Source organism: Chaetomium fimeti, assembly GCF_033439085.1.
Source record: "Chaetomium fimeti strain CBS 168.71 chromosome Unknown B0H64scaffold_4, whole genome shotgun sequence".
Lineage (NCBI taxonomy): Eukaryota > Fungi > Ascomycota > Sordariomycetes > Sordariales > Chaetomiaceae > Chaetomium > Chaetomium fimeti.
In genome coordinates, this window is record NW_026944332.1 from 103,254 (window position 1) to 120,527 (window position 17,274).

The following is a 17,274-nucleotide window of genomic DNA, read 5'->3' on the forward strand; positions in this document are numbered from 1 at the left end:
CGCCAGACAACAACTTTACTCCGTAGGTACACCGCTTTCACGGCAGTGTAATGCAATGCATGGCAATGGCACACAGCCCACAATTGCAGGAACCCTAGTTGGTTGGGCGTCGGGTCATGTGTGAGGCGAGCGAGAGCTGTCAGGCTCCCGTACAAGCGGTGGTCTCCATCGAGTTCAACATAATAAGGTATCCTGCCCCTTCGAATATGGTTTAGAAATTAACCTCGCATTTGTTATCCCTCGAAGACCTTGAACCATGGCAGATTCCCGACGTCCTGCGCCCCCGGCCTTGTATAAGATGAGCAGTTCATCATCAATAACCGTCAGACACTGGCGGGACGAAGGCAACGACAAACGCGCAGTCATCGTAAAGCCGAAAAATGTGTGTTGCTCTCCAGACCAACAAATGGCTATGCTAACTTCAGCTGATGCTAGGGGAGACCGAAGTTCAGAGTCGGGGACACGGTGTACATCCAAGCCACTGCCAACACCAACCGTGATGGGCCCTACCAAATTGAAAGGGTGTTATGGGAATCCCACCACTTCACACTCTGCCGTGCTGGCATCAGCGCTAAGGACGGCCAGTCCTTCTCGGCGGATGAGTTGGAGAACTAAGGTAGCCTCAGGTTTGAATTCCTAGACGAGGGAGTTGGCGGCTTGCGTATGGTAACCTAACCCGTTTGGTACTCGGGATGATGAAACTCGAAGCCTGGAAGAAGTGCGTGCGATGGGATCAGGGCTTTGTGTGTCGTTGTCGTTGTCATAGGACTACCTAGGAAGGAATGATGTAGCTATATTGAACATATAGTAGCCTTGCTCGACCCCTTAATGACGAAGTACCTCGTGTTGGATATTAAGCTCCGCTCGAGCTCTCTTTCGTATCCCCCCAAATTTTACCGAAAGGAAAAGAAGCAACCGGACAATACAAAACGGCCGTTGAAGCTGGGATCCTGAGTCAAACATCTCAGATAGGTAGGTTTCAAAAGAAGCTACTGCTACTCCGTCAGTTAGGGAGCGATGTTGAATCAGCCCATTACACTACTACACATCAGACCCTACGGAACCACGATTTTAGCACTCCGTCCGCCCCACAACCAAGCAGCCAGCCGGTCAAATCTCAGACCACCTCAGCAGCATGGCCGCAGCAATAACAGGCAAGACACTAACCAGCTCGCCGAGGCCGGCAAACTCGGGCGGGATCCTTGCGCGGACAAACGCACCGGCGGCGAGCAGGACGGCAAAGAGGTTGTAGACAAAGCTCCAGCCGAAGTTGAACGCGATCCTACGAATCGACTTCCTGCTCACGGCAATGGTGGTGAGGATACCCGCGAGGTTCGGGCGCATGAGGACGACATCGGCCGCCGAGCTGGCGACGTCGGTGCCGCCCTCGTTCATGTGCACGCCAATGGTGGCCTGGGCGAGAGCAACCGCGTCGTTGGTGCCGTCGCCGCAGAAGATGACGACCGGTTTCTTGCGCTTTGGCGGTGGTGGTGTGGTTTGGAGAGGTACTGGGGTCAAGCAGCGCCTGGATGTAGGCTTGCTTGTCTGAGGGGGTACAGCGGGATCGGATATTGGTTTCGGGGACGTTCAGCTGTGCTCCGACAGAGCGCACCGCGCCATCGTCATCACCTGAGATGATATGGACGGATATGCCACTCTCGATCAGAGTCTTGACCGTGGAAGCGGCGTCGGGTCGGATCGAGTCTTCGAGACCAAAGACTGCAGCGATAGAACCGGCGATGGTGAAGCAGAATACGGTGTATCCTTGCGACAACGTCAACTGCACTTCCGGATCGGAACCGAGGTTGAGCCATCGTGAATTACCCGCCCGAAGGAGCGAGCCAGAGCCTTTGGCAGTCCCTTCGACACCCTTTCCAGTGAGAGTCTTTGGCTGAGAGACTGGGGATGGTGACACGCCTTGACCTTTCAGGTGTGTTGCTACGGCGGCGGAGACGGGGTGCTTGATGCTCCCTACCAGGCCTAGAAGCAGCGACTTGGCCGTGTTTTGGTCGCTTCTAGCATACCATTCCCGAGAAACGGATAACTTTCCCTCGGTGATGGTACCCGTTTTGTCGAGAACGACATGAGAGGTTTTATAGGCAACCTCGATGCTCTCCGCCGATTTGAAGATGACTCCTCGCTCGGCGGCAACGCCGCTGGCAATAACGATCACCATAGGGACCGCAAGGCCGATGGCACATGGGCAAGATACGATCAGGACGGCGATCGCGTAGGTAATTGCTTCAATCGTAGCTTCCTTTCCTGGCTGTTGGCGTACAGCGACGCCGATGGCAATCCAGATAACGAACGTGATTATTGTCAGCGCAACAACAGCCGGTACGAAATAGCCGGCAACACGGTCTGCAAGATCCTGGATCTTTGGCTTTGATAACTTTGCCTCGTCAACCATTCCGGCGATGGTACTGATGGTATTATCGCCGGGGAGTCGCGTGAGCCGGACAAGCAGCACGCCTGAACCGTTCACTGATCCGGCAATGACTGGGGATTTGGCGTGCTTCTCAACTGGTCTGGACTCTCCTGTAATCATCGACTCGTTGACTTCGGATGAGCCTGACACCACCGTGCCATCGGTAGGTATTCTCGATTCAGGAACAACCTTGAAAACATCGCCGTACTGAAGAAGGCGGGCGTCGATCTCCGTCTCCCCGTCGTCGTTGACAAGGAGGGCGGTAGAGGTCTGCAGGGATCGTATGGAGATAGACTCCACGGCCTTCTGACGGGCCAAGGCGCCGACCCAACGGCCCACCATAATCAGGGTGACCAACAAGGTGCTCGTTTCGAAGAATTCGCCCGTCGACAGTGGCTGGCCCGAGACGAGGTAGCCGAACGAGACAACCGAGAAGATGTAAGCCGCGCTAGTGCTCAGGACAATGAGGAAGTCCATTTCGATAATCCTCGAGAATATAAAACTTTTGAGAGCCTTCGGATAGAAGGGACCTGCGATGGCGAACTGAACGACAGTCGCCAAGGCTAGGGATGCCGAGCCGTACTCGATCTTGCGTTCAGGAAGCGGAGCCCAGGCCATAACCAGAACGGGGATCGTAAGACACGCGGAGAGCAAGGTCATGTATCCCATGTGGCGAACGTGCTTGCTGCCGGCTTCGAGAGTTAGGTCGGGCCGAGGCGGAGCGAGATCGATTGGACCATCATCCCAGCCGTGGTTGACGAGATCGCGAGCTCCAATAACCTTGCCGTCGAAGCTGACGTTGACCGTCTTCTTGTCCGCCACTCTCACTTCAGTCACTCCGCCCGGCCAGGGTCGGTCGACGAAGGCAGCGGCATCACCGCCAGGGGCGATGAGATCGAGGTTTGACCCCTTGTTCGTGACCCTCTCGCACTTGAACTCGGTCGTCCTTTCGAGATGCTTCATGACCTCGACCACGGAAGCAGCACCAACCACGTCAAACTCGGCGCGGGAAAGTACCAAGCTGGTCTTCAGATTCTTGACCGCGGGATGTGTGCCAAGAGTGCGGACCAGTTTGGTCTCGCACCCGGTGCACGTCATACCGGAGATGCTGAGAATGACATGCTCCTTCTCATTTTTTGTGAATGCCCTTTCGACGTCGGCACCGTCCTCCTCATCCGCGCAGACTTCCACCGCCCCACTGACGCGGCCTGCAGGCCTCTTCTCGTCGCAGCAAGAATCGGCACAAACGCCTGCGGCTTTACGAGGCCCAGGCTCGGCATCTGTGGAACCAGAGCGGCGACGTCCCTTCTTCGAGCCCGGACGCCTCTTCGCGGAGCAACCGGCCGCGTCTACACCGCTGGCGGCGCAACACGAGTCGACAGAGACGCGAGAAAATGACGGTGTCTCCCGGGAGCAGCGGCGGATGCTCCTCGCGGACGACGAGGGCGGAGGCAAGCAACAAGACTCTTGCCCGAGGGCGACCAGAGCACGGCAGATACAGCCGAGGGCTGCGAGCGTCTCCGCGTACGTCAGGCGGGCCTTGTTTGCATGGTCCACGCACGGCTTGCGGTCCTTGCCTCGGCCGCAAGTAGAGACGGTTGAGCCTGCGAAATAAACATCTTAGCGACACGCGCGGAAGAGCGGGTGGGGGAGTCGATGGAGCACATACTGCGGGTTGTAAGGCTGGGCGTGTATTTCTCGCATTCGCGCAGTGCGAGGCGATCGAGACAGGACTGGTCACAGCAGGGAGCGGCTTTCCCCTCGCAACAACCGGATGCGGCCGTGTCATCCGAACGCGCCGGCGCCGGCGCAGAGCAGCAGCCCTTCTTGCAGTCCGCGTCAGGTGGCGTGGGCTTGGGAGCGCAGCAGTCGTCCTCTTCGGTAGGCTTGGGAGCGCAGCAGCCCCCCTCTTTGGTAGGCTCGTCACGAGTGGATTTCACCTCGCAACAGCTAGGCACGGCTGTGCCATCCGAACGAGGCGGCGCCTGAGTAGAGCAGCAGCCCTTGTTGCAATCCGAGTCAGGTAATGAAGGCTCGGGAGCACAGCAATCCTCCTCTTCGGTAGACTCATCACGAGCGGCGCTAACAGCCCCGAGCTGTTCGGGATTCTTGTCGGTTCCCAGGTTCACATCGTCACAGCAGCTGTCGCGATCGTCCTGCATCGGCGTGAGAGTGGGAACAGGGTCAGAGTCGGCCTGGTGGGAAGGAGCCGGAACTGGCTGCCCACAACAACCGGAGCCGCAGGCCATGATTGATGGTTGCGTAGTCTCGGGCTTTTATCAAGGGGGTGGTAGTTGGTTGGGGCGGGGGACGGCGAATTGAAACGGAGAACAGTTGCTTCGGGCGGAAGAAGTGAAGAACGCTGCACGCCGGGGCATGGATGAACCATTATGCCATGGTGTCGACTGCCAAGCACACCGTGGCGCTCGCTCTATGTAGCTCAATGGCCAGCCTCAGGTGTTCAGACATGTGGCCTATGACCACGACTTCGCGCACCGTACCATCACGAGACGCGTCTGTCGCGAGGGCGTTTGAAGTTCTGGGGAATTCGGAGGAGGAGGTGGAGACGAAATCAAGCAAAAAGACCAAATACAAAGAAATCGAAAGGAGAACAAGAATCAAGAAAAGGGAACAAATAAAAAGAAATCGAGAAGAATAAATCAAATAAAAGATAAGTAAATGGGTCTCTCTGTGCGTCTCGGCATCCCCGTCATGACCGGTCATCAGGTTTGAAGAAGGCCTTCCCCCACCATCGAAAGTGGCGCTCAAGACCGACCTTGGTGATATCTTCCTGTTCCTGCGGAGAGAGCTTCAGCGCAACGGCGCTGAGGTACTCATCCATCCTCTCGCCCTTGCTTGTCGTTGTTATGGGAACGACAGTTTTCCCGATGGCCCAGCTGAGGAGTACCGCGTCGGGGGTTGTAGCGTGTTTAACGGCAATCGACGAGAGCACGGCGTCCAATGGTCCACCAGGTGCTACCGTGACAGGGGCTAATGTCTTGAAGGACGAGACTTGGATTCCCTTCTGTTGCATCCAGGGGACGTAGTTGTCCGAGCGCTGGAGATAGGGGTGATACTCGAGCTGGTTCAAGGCCGGAGGCTCGGTGCATGTCTTCAGGATAGCCTCGAGATGGTGACGCTGGAAGTTGGATACTCCAATGGCCCTGGTGAGGCCGGCTGCTTTTGTCAGCCGATGCCCACGCAGGCAATTCCTAAACAGATTGGATAGGGACAGGGCCGGGAATTGGGGCTAGTGGGTACATACAGGTCGACATAATCAAGCTGGAGTCTCTCCAAACTCTCCTTGAGTGCTTTAGGCGCGTCACGCCAGCCTTCCAGGACCTTTGTGGTGACGAACAACTTGTCCCTGGGGATCCCGCTCTCCTTGATAGCGACACCAACCTCGCGCTCGGTGCCGTACGAGTCAGCTGCGTCGAGATGGATAAGTCCTTTGGCGAGGGCGGCCTTCAAAACTAGTACAAGCTCGGGATTAAAAGGGTCATTGGGGTCGTCCTTGTACCAGGCGGTACCGGTTCCAAACCCAAGCTGCAACGGAAAATAAGATTAGCATCGACTCAGAGACGACAAAACAGGGAATTAGAGGGCGCTAATACAATGGGGACAAGAACACCATCCTTGAGAGGCACGGTCGGCCAGTCAATGGTTGCCATGGTTGCTGTCGAGTACAGTCGTGACTGCTGGGTCGTGAGGATGGGGGAGAATGGACAGCCAAGAACGGACTGGCAGGCGTGCGAGGCTCGAGGTCGGAGACCAACACTGTAGGCGAAGATGAAAGAGCGAAGGAACAGCTAATGTTGGAACCGACGCCCAAACATAATAGCTTCGACGAGGACCCTTGTCGCACAAGACCCGGCAGGGCTACTAGATGTACGAGGGAGCGTCGTGGGACAAACTGGGCTCAAGAAAGTGGAAAATGCCACCTGCCTAGAGCTACGCGTGAAAGAAACAGAAGTTGATTATGGCAAGTGCGGGCGATCCGTGTGACCAGTGCAGAATGGCGTGTTGCCCCGGGTGGCTGCACTGTTCTAGTATGTAGGTACCTAGGTACCTATCCAGGTGAGTGGAATTCACCATTGCCATCGCCTCAGCCATCAGGCATTTCAGGCTTTCGGAGCTACCTACACGATCCAGGACACTCTCGCCGTACAACAACTGGAATACTCTATTCGGTCGACTCCGGAAGCCTTCGGAAACTCAGATCTCGGATTTAACAGCTTCGGAAACTCGCCGAGGCGAAAAAGACTTAGTCCACTCCGATACTGAGCTGATTCGGAAGCTTGAGAAGATGCAGGCCACAAACCAAGACCAGCAGGTCGCGCTTCCGGCGATGTCAAACCATTCCCTACCCTCGGAACCCGGCCTTTTTCGGGAGAAACGATATCTTGCAGGCCATCTCGGTGGCCTTTGAGGGGCAGACATTGCGACCGGCATCGGTGGCCATTTGGGGCACCGGCGGTATTGGAAAGACACATATTGCCCTCGAATTCGCCCACAGACTGTGGTTGAGCGGAGAGGAAACCATCTTGTGGATCTCTAGCGAGACGACAGCCGAGGTCTCCAAGTCCTTCAACGATGCGGCCAAGGCGCTTGAACTCGAAAAGTATTCCGCCGTCAATACCCCGCGCCGGAATAGACAGTTGGTGTTCCAGTGGCTTCAGCATACAGGCGAGTACTCAACATCACGTTGCTTCTTTCCGTCGTGAGATACAAGTCTAATTGGTTGGGTTGTATAGATGTGCCTTGGTTGTTAGTCCTTGACAACGTCGGCAGCTATGAGGCCGTTATCCAAAACTGGCCAACGGTTGGGAATGGCAAGGTCCTCGTGACTTGCCGCAACACCTTTGTAGCAGAAGCGAATACTATTGCAATCGCAATCGAAGTCCCGGCCTTTACAGTTGCCCAAAGTACCGAAATGATCCACAAGATCATAAACAAAAGGTCGGTGCCTGGGGGTAGCAACCAGCTCGAGGAGGACGCGACAAACCAGCTGTCTGTCAGACTTGGGGGGCTCCCACTTGCCATTGACACTATTGCCAAGCAGATCAAGCTTTCTCCAAGATTCAAATCCGTTGCAGGATATTTGGTGTACTACGGAGGGAACCAGGAGCCGGCCCTGAAGCGACGGAAGCGAGGGGGTGAGGATCCGTGGTACCCTCGGGACCTGCATAATCTTTGGCAGCCGGCCTTCGACAAACTTAGCGAAGATGCTACGGAACTGATGGGTATGATCTGCTTCATGCACCCCGAGGCAATTCCGTCATTTCTTTTCCACGGAAAAGACTGGTCTATGCTCCGCCCACGTTGGGAGTCCTTGGAAGATGAAGAAAGGTAGGTTGGGTAGGTACTTTACCTACAGGCTACAATTGCTATGTAACCATCGGCTGCGATATCTGTGCTAACCTTGCGTTGACTAGAGTTGAGGAAGCTACTAACATCCTCCTGGAGTCTGCCCTGGTCGGCATTAACAACGAAACAGGCACTATCGCGGTGCACCGTCTAATCCAAGACAGCTACTTCCTCCAGATGACGGCAGAAAGTCGCCTCAAGTCTTTCCATTCCACCCTTACCCTGCTTCGGACTCACTTCCCTTCACAAGAGTCGGATGGGGTACGTCACTTTTACACAAAATGGGATTTATGCGCCCGTTTGCATCAACACATTGTCGCATTTCGCGATCGTTGCCAATCTGGGAAATGCCGTGGTACACTCCCAACAAACGAGCCAGCGTTTATCGACCTTATCCGTGACGATGCTTGGTACATGGTTGAGACAGAACAGTTTCTTCAGGCCGAGACGGCTCTCCTGTCCATCCTCGGCGATCTCGACAAGGGGTCCCTCCTCGCTGCTACCATCCAGCGAGGCCTGCTTGGACTGTACGAACGGACAGGCAGAAGCGTCAAAGCATGTGCCGCTGCTGAAATCGAGTTCGAAATACTGGAAAAGCATGGCGTCTCCGAAGGCAATGACGCGGCCAACGCCAAGAGCAATGTCGGTTACGCCAGGACCTCGGCACTCAGGGCTGCAGAAGGTCTGAAGTACCTCGATGCAGCAGTGGCAATAGCCAGGTCGTACCCTGAGCCGGAGTGCTACGAGGACTTCAATATCGACCGCTTCCTGAGGAACAGGGGCCGCTGCAAGATGCAGCTAAAACAGTTCGACGAGGCTCTTCGGGACTTTGACGAGGCGGAATACTTCCAGGACAAGGTGCATGGCCCTGACAGCCACTACCACGGAGAGTATGTCCCAGCAGCTTCCCAACCACCCCCCGAACCTTAGACCATGGCTATACGCCTAAACAGACACAAAACGATCCAACGGTGCCAGACTAACCAGTCTCCCAGGACAAAACACGAACGCTCCAAAATCGCCGCCTGGCGCGGCAACCTAACCTTAGCCGCGCAACTCAGCCGCGAAGCCCACGCCCTCGTCTCGGCCGGAAAGCCCACCCACGCGAGCGTCATGGCGGCATTGTACCGCCAGGGCTGGATCGCCATGCTCCAAGGCGACTACAACGACGACTACGACAACTACAACGCAGCACTGCAGCTGTTCGAGAAGGCGCTGGCCATCTGCCAGCTCAACGAGCCGCACCGGGGCAACGCGGGCGAATCGGCGCGAGTTTGGTGGCGCATGGCGCAGGTTTATGAGCGGAAGGGAATGGAGGAGGAGTGGCGGCTGAGGGACATGGCGGAGAGGGTGAGGAGGGAGTTGGTGGTGACGGGGGATTATGTGGTTGTGAAGGGTGGTGATGATGATGAGGAGGAGGAGGCGGGGTGGGATGCGTTGGTTGGGCTGCTTTATCGGTGATGAGGATGGGGGGAGTTAAATCGGGTTTGGCTCGAGGCGGGAATGTAGAGTACCTACCTAGATAGGTAGGTAGATTGTAAGACTTTTCGGGTGTGAGGCCCTCCCGAGACACCTACCCAAGAAATGGCCACCATTGTCCAGGAATGTTGGTATAAAGAACGCACTATATATGTCAGTGCGTTGTGCGTCTCCCTGTATGTACTGGTGACATAAATAACAAGTGCGTTTCGAGCATCACAAGTAAAGCCTGCGCTTTCATTTTCATATGTATCTCCAGTTGTTAGAGACAGTCAAAATCTTTGAAGCTCTTGGAACGGCCGGTGCTGAAGGTTGTCCACCCCATGTCGGGTGGTGTTTCCATGTTTCCCAACATGTAGCCCATTTCCGAACGGCCGGTTCATCAATGGATTCGGCTCAATGGTCTAGTGGTATGATTCGCGCTTCGGGTGGACACCCACAGCCTGTAAACAGGCAAGAAGATGTGCGAGGTCTCGGGTTCGATCCCCGATTGAGCCCCTATCTAGAGTCCATAACTTTTAGTGTTTATTTTTAGACTTGTCTGAGCTATCCTAGCTCTACCATCTCATCATGGAATTGAGCAGATGTTAATATCCATAAAATACATACCCTAACCTATTTCTCAAATTGTTCCGAGTTATCTCACTCTACTCCACTCATTTACTCTATCTACCAAGGACACAAATCCCTTATGGAAAGTCTGGTGAATAAAAGGAGAAGGCGTAGTTTACATTTTTATGAAGCGACCTTGGTGATTACTTTCTAGACTACCTGAGATTCGGGTGACTCATTTTCGTATCAACTACAAACAAGATGAAAAGAAGGTAGGCAAGTAGGAGCAAGTTGCCAGAACCATATTTTCGATTGGGTTAACACAACTAAGACTACTTAGTTCTTAGGATGGATAGAAGGCCTTCGGTCAGATACCAGGTCTTGGGATGGACGCTAGGGTTTAGGACGGACATTGATCCTTGGGACGGACAGTACGACTTTGGATGGACAGAGTAACAACCGTCCGAAGTTATCTTAACGCCCTCCTTATCCAAATCCACGGCGAGCAGCCGGCCGAGCCATGCGGCAAATATGCGGAAATATGCGGCCCAGCCCTCCCGCGGCCCGTTCATGTTCTGCCGGCAGGCTTTTGGCTTTTCCCATGGCGCCCGCTCCAATTTGCAGCTTGCTCCTCCTCCGCCGCAACCTTGATGTCTTCGATGACACTGCCCAGGTACCTCGTCAAAGTCAAGCACGGAGAGCGGCAACGTGCAGAATGAGTCCCCGTTCGATGAGACGAGGCCGTCAGGCTGCTCAACTTGGCGGCTCAATTCGTCCATCGCTTTCCCGACCTTCACGATGTCGCCATTGCGTCCAGAACCATGATGAGAAAGATGTGGCCGGCCACGAACATCGTGTCGCGAGACGGGCCCATCCATACTGTTATGTGTTTGTCGGAGGGGGTAGTTTCGCGCACGCCCTTGCCGGGCTCGCTACGGGTGTATTCTCTGCCATGCACTCCCTTGCGGATGATGATGAATGGGAACCGACAGAGCCTTGCAGTATTAGCAGCACTTATCTGTGGCATCCCGATTCTTCGCCGCCGCGAGCATGACCCGGACCGCCTTCATCGTGGGACCTTCGCCGACATCAAAGGTCGCGACGAGAAGGCTGCACCGACTGTCGCGGCGGCGATGACGAAAGCCGGCGAAGGTGCCACGATGAAGGCGGTCCAGATCATGCTCGCGGCGGCGAAGAATCGAGATGCCACAGATAAGACGGCAAAGGACTACTAGTATGGTTCCACGGAGCTGGCGATTCGGGACATGGCCGCGACAGCGGAAACCAACGGTACGTCTGTGTAGAGATTGGAGGTTGGATAGCTTGATATGGATAGTATAGCTTGGGACGGACAACACAGGTTAGGACGGACGGTAGATCTTCATCCGATGGTATAGCGTCTATCTCAAAGGTGCGTCCGTCTCAAAGGTAAGACGGACGTACCTTTAAGATGGACGCCCATTGTGAACTCTGATATTGCAATGATCGGGATGAGGCGGTTGTTTGCTAATTCTCACCAGAGTTCTCGCAAGAAAACGCAAAGTTTTTCTTGGCCTCAAACTTCCATTAGTCCAAGAAGGAAGTTGTAAAGCGGCAGGTAGATGTTGCCGTCTAGGAAGGCGGCAGCGATCTACCGGTCATCATCAAGTCGTTCATCCTGTCGCTCCCTCACAAGGATTTCAAATGGGCACGCGTCTGCGTCGACGAGGCGCAGTCGATGCGGAAGATGTGTGGCAGCAACTCACGCATCATCCGCCTCTTGGAGGCCAACGCCCTCCATATGATGACCGCCACCCCCGCCCTCAACAAGATCGAGGATGTCAAGTCCTTTGGCTCGCTGGCCTAGCGCTTCAGCAAGCTGGACCTGATCACCCCGAGCAGCTGCGACTGGGAGTACGTGGCCGAAATCGGCAACATAAACCGGGTTGGTTGGCTGGCGTACTCTTCTATTCCTCATGATGAGGCCACGGTCAAAGACTTCCAGGCTGACGCAGGTTCCGACCGCCGTCGACGACGTCACCCTCTGCCGCGGCCTGAATGTCCTCGATGACGGCCTCGAAGCTCGGCTCGTCGACGTATGACCTGCCTTCCCACCGTTGGCCCAATATTCAGCTTGATTCTCTGACATTGTGTCGGCTGTTATGATTGCTTGTCCTTGTTCAACACAAGCTACCTAGACAAGGGCGCAAACCAAACCGCTCGGTACCGCTCTACAACTTCCTTCTCAGATTGTGGCCTGCCGCCGCGCAGTGTCTGCCGACATGGGCAGTGTTCCGGCCTCGCTGTCGCTGGGATACAGTTTCCTCGCAATTGTTGTCATACAAGATGACTCGCAATCCTTAATATATTGCTATATGCTATGAAAGTCGAAATGGGGATAGAAGTATGGTATGTTCATTGGTCCTTGGCTGACTCAAGGCCGTACCTCAAGGTATGCCCGTAGCTGCTAACATTCCGCAATTTCTTGGCCATGTCGGCGATGACGGTAAGTCCCTTCCAGTCCGGTTTGTTGCAACCGAAGAGGACGCGCTTGTCTCCGTCCTTTCCACGGTACACCGATAAGAATACCACGGTAGGCCTTCCGTCCCCGAGCTTTCGTGTTTTAGTGAACTCGAGGGTCGACGATGATGAAGAGAACGGCTTACCCACCCTTCGAGGTCAAAGTAACGAATTGATCCTACTATAGCCGCCCCCCGCGTCGGCCTGGCCCTGCCTCCGGCATGCAACAAACCCGCTGCTGCTAGCAAGATCGCCTGCCTTCGCTGCGACGTCGGCCTTTCCAAGCAGTGTCCTCCCTCTAGCGACGCCGAGTCCGTCGAGCAGGCCATCGACGCCGCCATCCCGTACATGTGTACGGCCAAGTGTACTGCGGGACCCCGTAGCTAATATTATTAATATATTTAAAGCTTTTAATTGAGTGTGTAAAGTACCCGTCCATCCCATTCTATAACATCCGTCTTAACGAAGTATCTGTCTTAAAATAGTATCCATCCCAAGGTAGTGTCCGTCTTATCTTTGGGACGGACGCTATACCGTGGGATGGAAACACACCGTCCGTCCTAACCCGTGCTTTCCATCCCAAACTATACTGCCCGTCTCAAGCTATCCAATTTCTACGATGCGACCTTGTTTGTTATCCCGGGGACGACCGCATCCTCTTCGGTGTGGAAATGCTGATGCGTGTTTTGTGTGCCGAGTTCTGGAGGCCTGCAACCACTGTAATGTCGTCTGCCAAGGTCTCGATTTGCAAGTCTCCTAGGTTTCCGTATAGCTCGCGGACCTGTATGGGGTTGGTCCTGGTCTCTGGGATGTCGGTAGATGTGCGATCTTCCTCCGTGTCGATTTGCTCCATGAAAGGCCGCAAGCCAGGAGTATTGTAGACAATCGAATCCTGGTTTGTCAATGGCGACATCCACGTCAAGCGAAACCATGGCTTCATCAACAGATGGAACACCGCCATGGCTGTCAGCCTCCGACACAACCATGACATCTCCTTTCTGAACACAACAACCAGGTCGCTCTCTCTTATGTTCTATACAACAAACTACGCTACCAAGCTCCAGACCCCGATGTGGCAGCGGCTAGCCTTGATAAACGAAGTTCGCCAACGCCTAGATGATGAGAACACAGACCGAAACACTGCTCGAGGAGAGACTAACAACGATAACGGCGCTAATACGAGCAAGACTCGTATGTTCTTTATATACTGGGCAAACAAGATCTTTACCGACAGAGAGATATCGGCGGTAGAGGTGTGTTACTACCTGTTTGGATATCCGACCGACTTTTGCAATTTCTCGACCTGGGAGTTCCTATTCCCAGGGACTCTCTTTCGAGAGATGACAAGACGGATGGCAGCACTAGACATAGATCCAGAGGAAGAAGGAGAGGGAGAGGATACGATCGTTCTTTCTCACAACGGCGTTCGCCCTAACCGTTACCAAGCATAGGTACTCAGATCGCGGGAGTCACCTCCAAAATCTGTGCTTTTGGGACGACCGCATCCTCTTCGGTGTGGAAATGCTCGCCTCGACTACGTTCAAGAAAACAAGCTTAATACTGCGGGGAGACTTCGAAAATTCGATGGGAATGTCGATATGAAGTGCGCCATCCGCAATAGCCTTCAAGAACTAGATAACGCAACCACGAAGGCCGAATGGATCTTCGACGTAGAAACGTTCGGCTCCGCCAAATCGAGGAATTTCTCCGCAAGTCTAAGGACGACGCCGAACTGCTTCGTAATATAAAGAACTTCGTTCCCGAACGCACTTTCTCACGGACCGTTGGTTTCCGCTGTCGCGGCCATGACCCGGGTCGCCAGCTCGGTGGAACCCTAGTTCTTTGCCGTCTTATCCGTGGCATCTCGATTCTTCGCCGCCGCGAGCATGACCCGAGACTGACCTTTCCAGAGTCCCTAGCGAGCCCTCCTGCCTCCGCTGCGCCGTCGGCCTGTCCAAGTGCTGCCCGCCCGCCGACACCGCTCATGGCATCGCTACCATTTTCGACAACGCCGTTTCCGACCTCTGCTCCGTCAAGCTCCCCGCCGAGCTGGTCCCCTTCACCATGCGCATGCGCGAGGCCTTCGCCTACATGGTCCTCGTCGACCGCGCCGAGATCGTGCGCCCTTCTCCCGCCTCGGCCCCATCCCCATGCCTCATCTCCCTCCTTCTCTTCTTTGGTTTTTCCCACCGGTTCAATTGTTGAAGGAACGCATGTACTTAGTACCTAGCGTGATAAGAGTAATAATAATAATATTAACTAGGGAAGGGTAAGTTAACTTCATCCCATAGTATAGCGTCCGTCTCAAAGGTAAGACGGACGCTATATTATAGGATGGACACCGCCATAGGATGGACACTATAGCATGGGATGGACACTATTTCGTCGGATGGCCCGGAGTATCTCGCCCTAACTATATCGGTACGTACGGAATGGACATTACCTTGGGATGGAAATCTTAATTCATTCGAGTTGGTTATAGTCGTTAAATAGCTAGACTATAGTAGTAACTAGGTTAGGAAAGGGTAAGTCAACTTTAGACGGACAGCATGATTCAGATGACTGCTACCCTATCCATCCCAAGTCGTGCTGTCCGTCCCAAGAATTAAATCTGACTGCTTTCTCTAGTGCAGTCATCTAGAAATGTGACAACAAGGCTGAAGGCAAAGCCATCGGCATTAGAGGGGCAGAACGATTCCGGCAGTGACGCAAAAATGACTTTCGATCTCGAGGTGGACAGACCGGGTGAGAGGCAGGAGTTACGAGACGAAAGCAACTATGGAAAGTGCATCGACGAAGACCACAACTGGAACCACAAGAGTGTGTGATCGTGAGTGACACATAACTAACTCTTCGGCGAGACATTCGAGTGGTCGAGGGATGGGCGGAACATGTTTCACGCCAAGACCAAGTTCCAAGACCATCACCCTGATGCGCACCGCGTACAGATTAGTCGAACACGCTTCATCCTGTAACCGTTGGTGTAGTATTCTACCGTTGAGACTTCTTGCTGTTGTTACAAAACTAAACATAATCCGACATCTCGCTGATGCTGATTCTGCTATGTTCTTGGAATGCCAATATCGCCAACCATGTAGCCCACATGCGTATTCCTACACAAAAATACCCTCAGACCATCCGTCCTACACCCAGACGCCAAAGTAGTCAGTCATGTTGATCACACGACACGCACACCCCATACCATAATCCCGCCATCCATAGGGTTACCAGATCAAGACACGGACAGCTAGGGGGGTATATCAACCAACACCCCAAGCTCATCCACTGCCCATCCCCCCATCCCTCATTCCCCTCGTCCACCCATCAATACTCAGCCCCAACCCAATCCAAAACCGCACAAACCACCTCAACAGCCACAACCGCCCCCCTCGCCGCCATCGCAACCACGCTCTCAACCAGCAACACAGCCATCCACACCGCCGCAAACGCCGCCTCACCCATGCTACTCAAGCCCCTGAGCACCCTCGCCAGCGCGACCGCGACCGCCACCGCCGCAACCGCGTCCCGCCGTCGCGCACCGCCAGCAGCCGTAGCAGAATGCCTCGCATAGCCCAGCCCATGCAAGTGCCCATACCCGGCACCCACCGCAGCCGCAGCCGCATCACCGGGACAGCCCTCGGCAGCCCAGGCTAGTCAATGCCCCCCACCACCACCACCTCCCCCTCCACCACCAGCCACACCCACCATCCCCAAACCACCCCCCACACCCACACCCCCAACACCACCACCATGCAAACCCGACCCCGACCCCGAACCAGCCGAAGCCGAAAGCAGCCTCCGATTCTTCCGCATCAGCTGCCCCAGGCTCTTCTCCAGCTTCTCCGTCTCGCGCCGCGCCGTCGCCAGCGCCTGCTCGGCGTCCTCGAGCGACATGAGCGGCACGTTGCCGAAGGGCCCCGGCGACGTGAAGTTGATGGCGCCGCCGCCTGCGCCGATGCCCGGGCCGACGCCCGCTGCTGCGGCCGCGATGGCTGAGGTGGCGGCGGCGGCGGAGGGGATTGGGAGTTGGGGTTGGTGTGGTTGGGGTGGTTGTTGTTGGCGTTGTTGTGGTTGTTGTTGTTGTTGTTGTTGTTGTTGGAGTTGGGGGGGTTGGGGTTGTTGTTGGGAGTGGTGATGGTGGTGGTGGTGGTGATGATGGTGAGCGTGGTGGTGATGTCGGGGGGAGGAGGACGAGGCTGCTGCTGCTGCTGCTGCTGCGCCGGAGGCGGCGCTGAAGACTTCTTCGACGGTGGGGAGTTGGGAGTTGATGTCGAGGTATGCGCTGTGCGGGTCGGTGTGGTGGTGTAGCTCGTCGGCGAAGGCGCCAACGGGGCCTGGGTAGCTCAGCTCGGGTGGGGCGACGCCAACATCGAGAATGTCGTCGTGGGAGAGCGGTTGGTGGTGGGAAGAGGACACGGCGCCGCCGATACCGCTGTACAGCCATGGAGCGACCGAGCTGAGGTTTGCGGCGGCTGAGCCGCGCGGGTCGGTTGTCCAGGTGGACATGGCCTTGGGCAGGCTCATGTCTCTCGAGTTGAGGTTCAACCGCGGCAAGACGTACTGGTTGATGTAGTAGATGGCCTCCTCGCGCTGGATCTTGTTCACTGGATCGGAGGGATAGGCGCCGGGGGCCGGGGGGAAATAACTGGGAGGTCCGTTGGGTACAGCGCGACCTTTGATCAGGCTGAACCCGCCCCCGGCTTCGTGACGGGAGGAGACAAAGGCGGCAGGGCTGGCGGTGGATTCGGCGACGAGCCGTTGAAGGTCGAGGAAGCGGTCTTCCTCATCGGGAGTGAGATTGCGGATACAGTCGCCGTTGGGGGTCAAGAGAATACGCGTGCCGTCCATGACTTTGCGGACGGGCTTACCCGCTAGGAGCGACGCCTGGTCGTCCTCAGTGACGATCGACTTGGTCGGGGTCATGGAGTTCTTCGCTGCCTGATCCCGAA

General features: G+C 55.4%; 5 protein-coding genes and 1 non-coding gene across 6 annotated transcripts; 4 read left to right on the forward strand and 2 right to left on the reverse strand.

Moving 5' to 3' along the window:
• Positions 1 to 1,110: 1,110 nt before the first annotated feature.
• Positions 1,111 to 4,744, reverse strand: B0H64DRAFT_458956 (E1-E2 ATPase-domain-containing protein; the record flags this gene model as incomplete). Its single annotated transcript, XM_062807428.1, has 3 exons — positions 4,098 to 4,744; positions 1,558 to 4,032; positions 1,111 to 1,508 (listed from the first exon to the last, which is right to left on the reverse strand). Exons 1-3 carry the CDS (start codon positions 4,675 to 4,677, stop codon positions 1,111 to 1,113), a joined length of 3,453 nt encoding a protein of 1,150 aa, XP_062658632.1. The 5' UTR covers positions 4,678 to 4,744.
• Positions 4,745 to 5,109: 365 nt separating this feature from the next.
• On the reverse strand, positions 5,110 to 6,369 carry B0H64DRAFT_458960 (NADP-dependent oxidoreductase domain-containing protein). Its single transcript, XM_062807429.1, has 3 exons — positions 6,043 to 6,369; positions 5,694 to 5,974; positions 5,110 to 5,640 (listed from the first exon to the last, which is right to left on the reverse strand). The coding sequence occupies exons 1-3, from the start codon at positions 6,097 to 6,099 to the stop codon at positions 5,139 to 5,141; spliced, it is 840 nt and encodes a 279-aa protein (XP_062658633.1). The 5' UTR covers positions 6,100 to 6,369; the 3' UTR covers positions 5,110 to 5,138.
• A 74-nt stretch (positions 6,370 to 6,443) lies between these two features.
• On the forward strand, positions 6,444 to 9,256 carry B0H64DRAFT_416934 (P-loop containing nucleoside triphosphate hydrolase protein; the record flags this gene model as incomplete). Its single annotated transcript, XM_062805205.1, has 5 exons — positions 6,444 to 6,481; positions 6,762 to 7,118; positions 7,154 to 7,777; positions 7,864 to 8,685; positions 8,791 to 9,256. The coding sequence occupies 5 exons, from the start codon at positions 6,444 to 6,446 to the stop codon at positions 9,254 to 9,256; spliced, it is 2,307 nt and encodes a 768-aa protein (XP_062658634.1).
• A 411-nt stretch (positions 9,257 to 9,667) lies between these two features.
• Positions 9,668 to 9,772, forward strand: B0H64DRAFT_t69. The gene has a single exon. It is a non-coding gene; the product is annotated as a tRNA-Pro (tRNA).
• Positions 9,773 to 10,294: 522 nt separating this feature from the next.
• On the forward strand, positions 10,295 to 11,854 carry B0H64DRAFT_474136 (uncharacterized protein). Its single transcript, XM_062808033.1, has 2 exons — positions 10,295 to 11,060; positions 11,453 to 11,854. The coding sequence occupies exons 1-2, from the start codon at positions 10,648 to 10,650 to the stop codon at positions 11,670 to 11,672; spliced, it is 633 nt and encodes a 210-aa protein (XP_062658635.1). The 5' UTR covers positions 10,295 to 10,647; the 3' UTR covers positions 11,673 to 11,854.
• Positions 11,283 to 15,300, forward strand: B0H64DRAFT_474137 (uncharacterized protein; the record flags this gene model as incomplete). The annotated part of the gene is made up of 5 exons (XM_062808034.1): positions 11,283 to 11,901; positions 12,245 to 12,311; positions 12,513 to 12,669; positions 14,236 to 14,443; positions 15,187 to 15,300. Exons 1-5 carry the CDS (start codon positions 11,782 to 11,784, stop codon positions 15,298 to 15,300), a joined length of 666 nt encoding a protein of 221 aa, XP_062658636.1. The 5' UTR covers positions 11,283 to 11,781.
• Between the last annotated feature and the right edge of the window lie 1,974 nt (positions 15,301 to 17,274).

Bases quoted from the DNA above. Each gene is read 5' to 3' on its own strand.
- B0H64DRAFT_458960 (XM_062807429.1), bottom strand. From the start codon at position 6,099: ATGGCAACCATTGACTGGCCGACCGTGCCTCTCAAGGATGGTGTTCTT. The intron at 5,975-6,042 runs GTATTAGCGCCC...TTTCCGTTGCAG, and splicing joins ATGGTGTTCTTGTCCCCATT to CTTGGGTTTGGAACCGGTAC. The intron at 5,641-5,693 runs GTATGTACCCAC...CAATCTGTTTAG, and splicing joins CAGCTTGATTATGTCGACCT to GAATTGCCTGCGTGGGCATC.
- B0H64DRAFT_474136 (XM_062808033.1), top strand. From the start codon at position 10,648: ATGATGAGAAAGATGTGGCCGGCCACGAACATCGTGTCGCGAGACGGG. The intron at 11,061-11,452 runs GTATGGTTCCAC...GGAAGGCGGCAG, and splicing joins AAGACGGCAAAGGACTACTA to CGATCTACCGGTCATCATCA.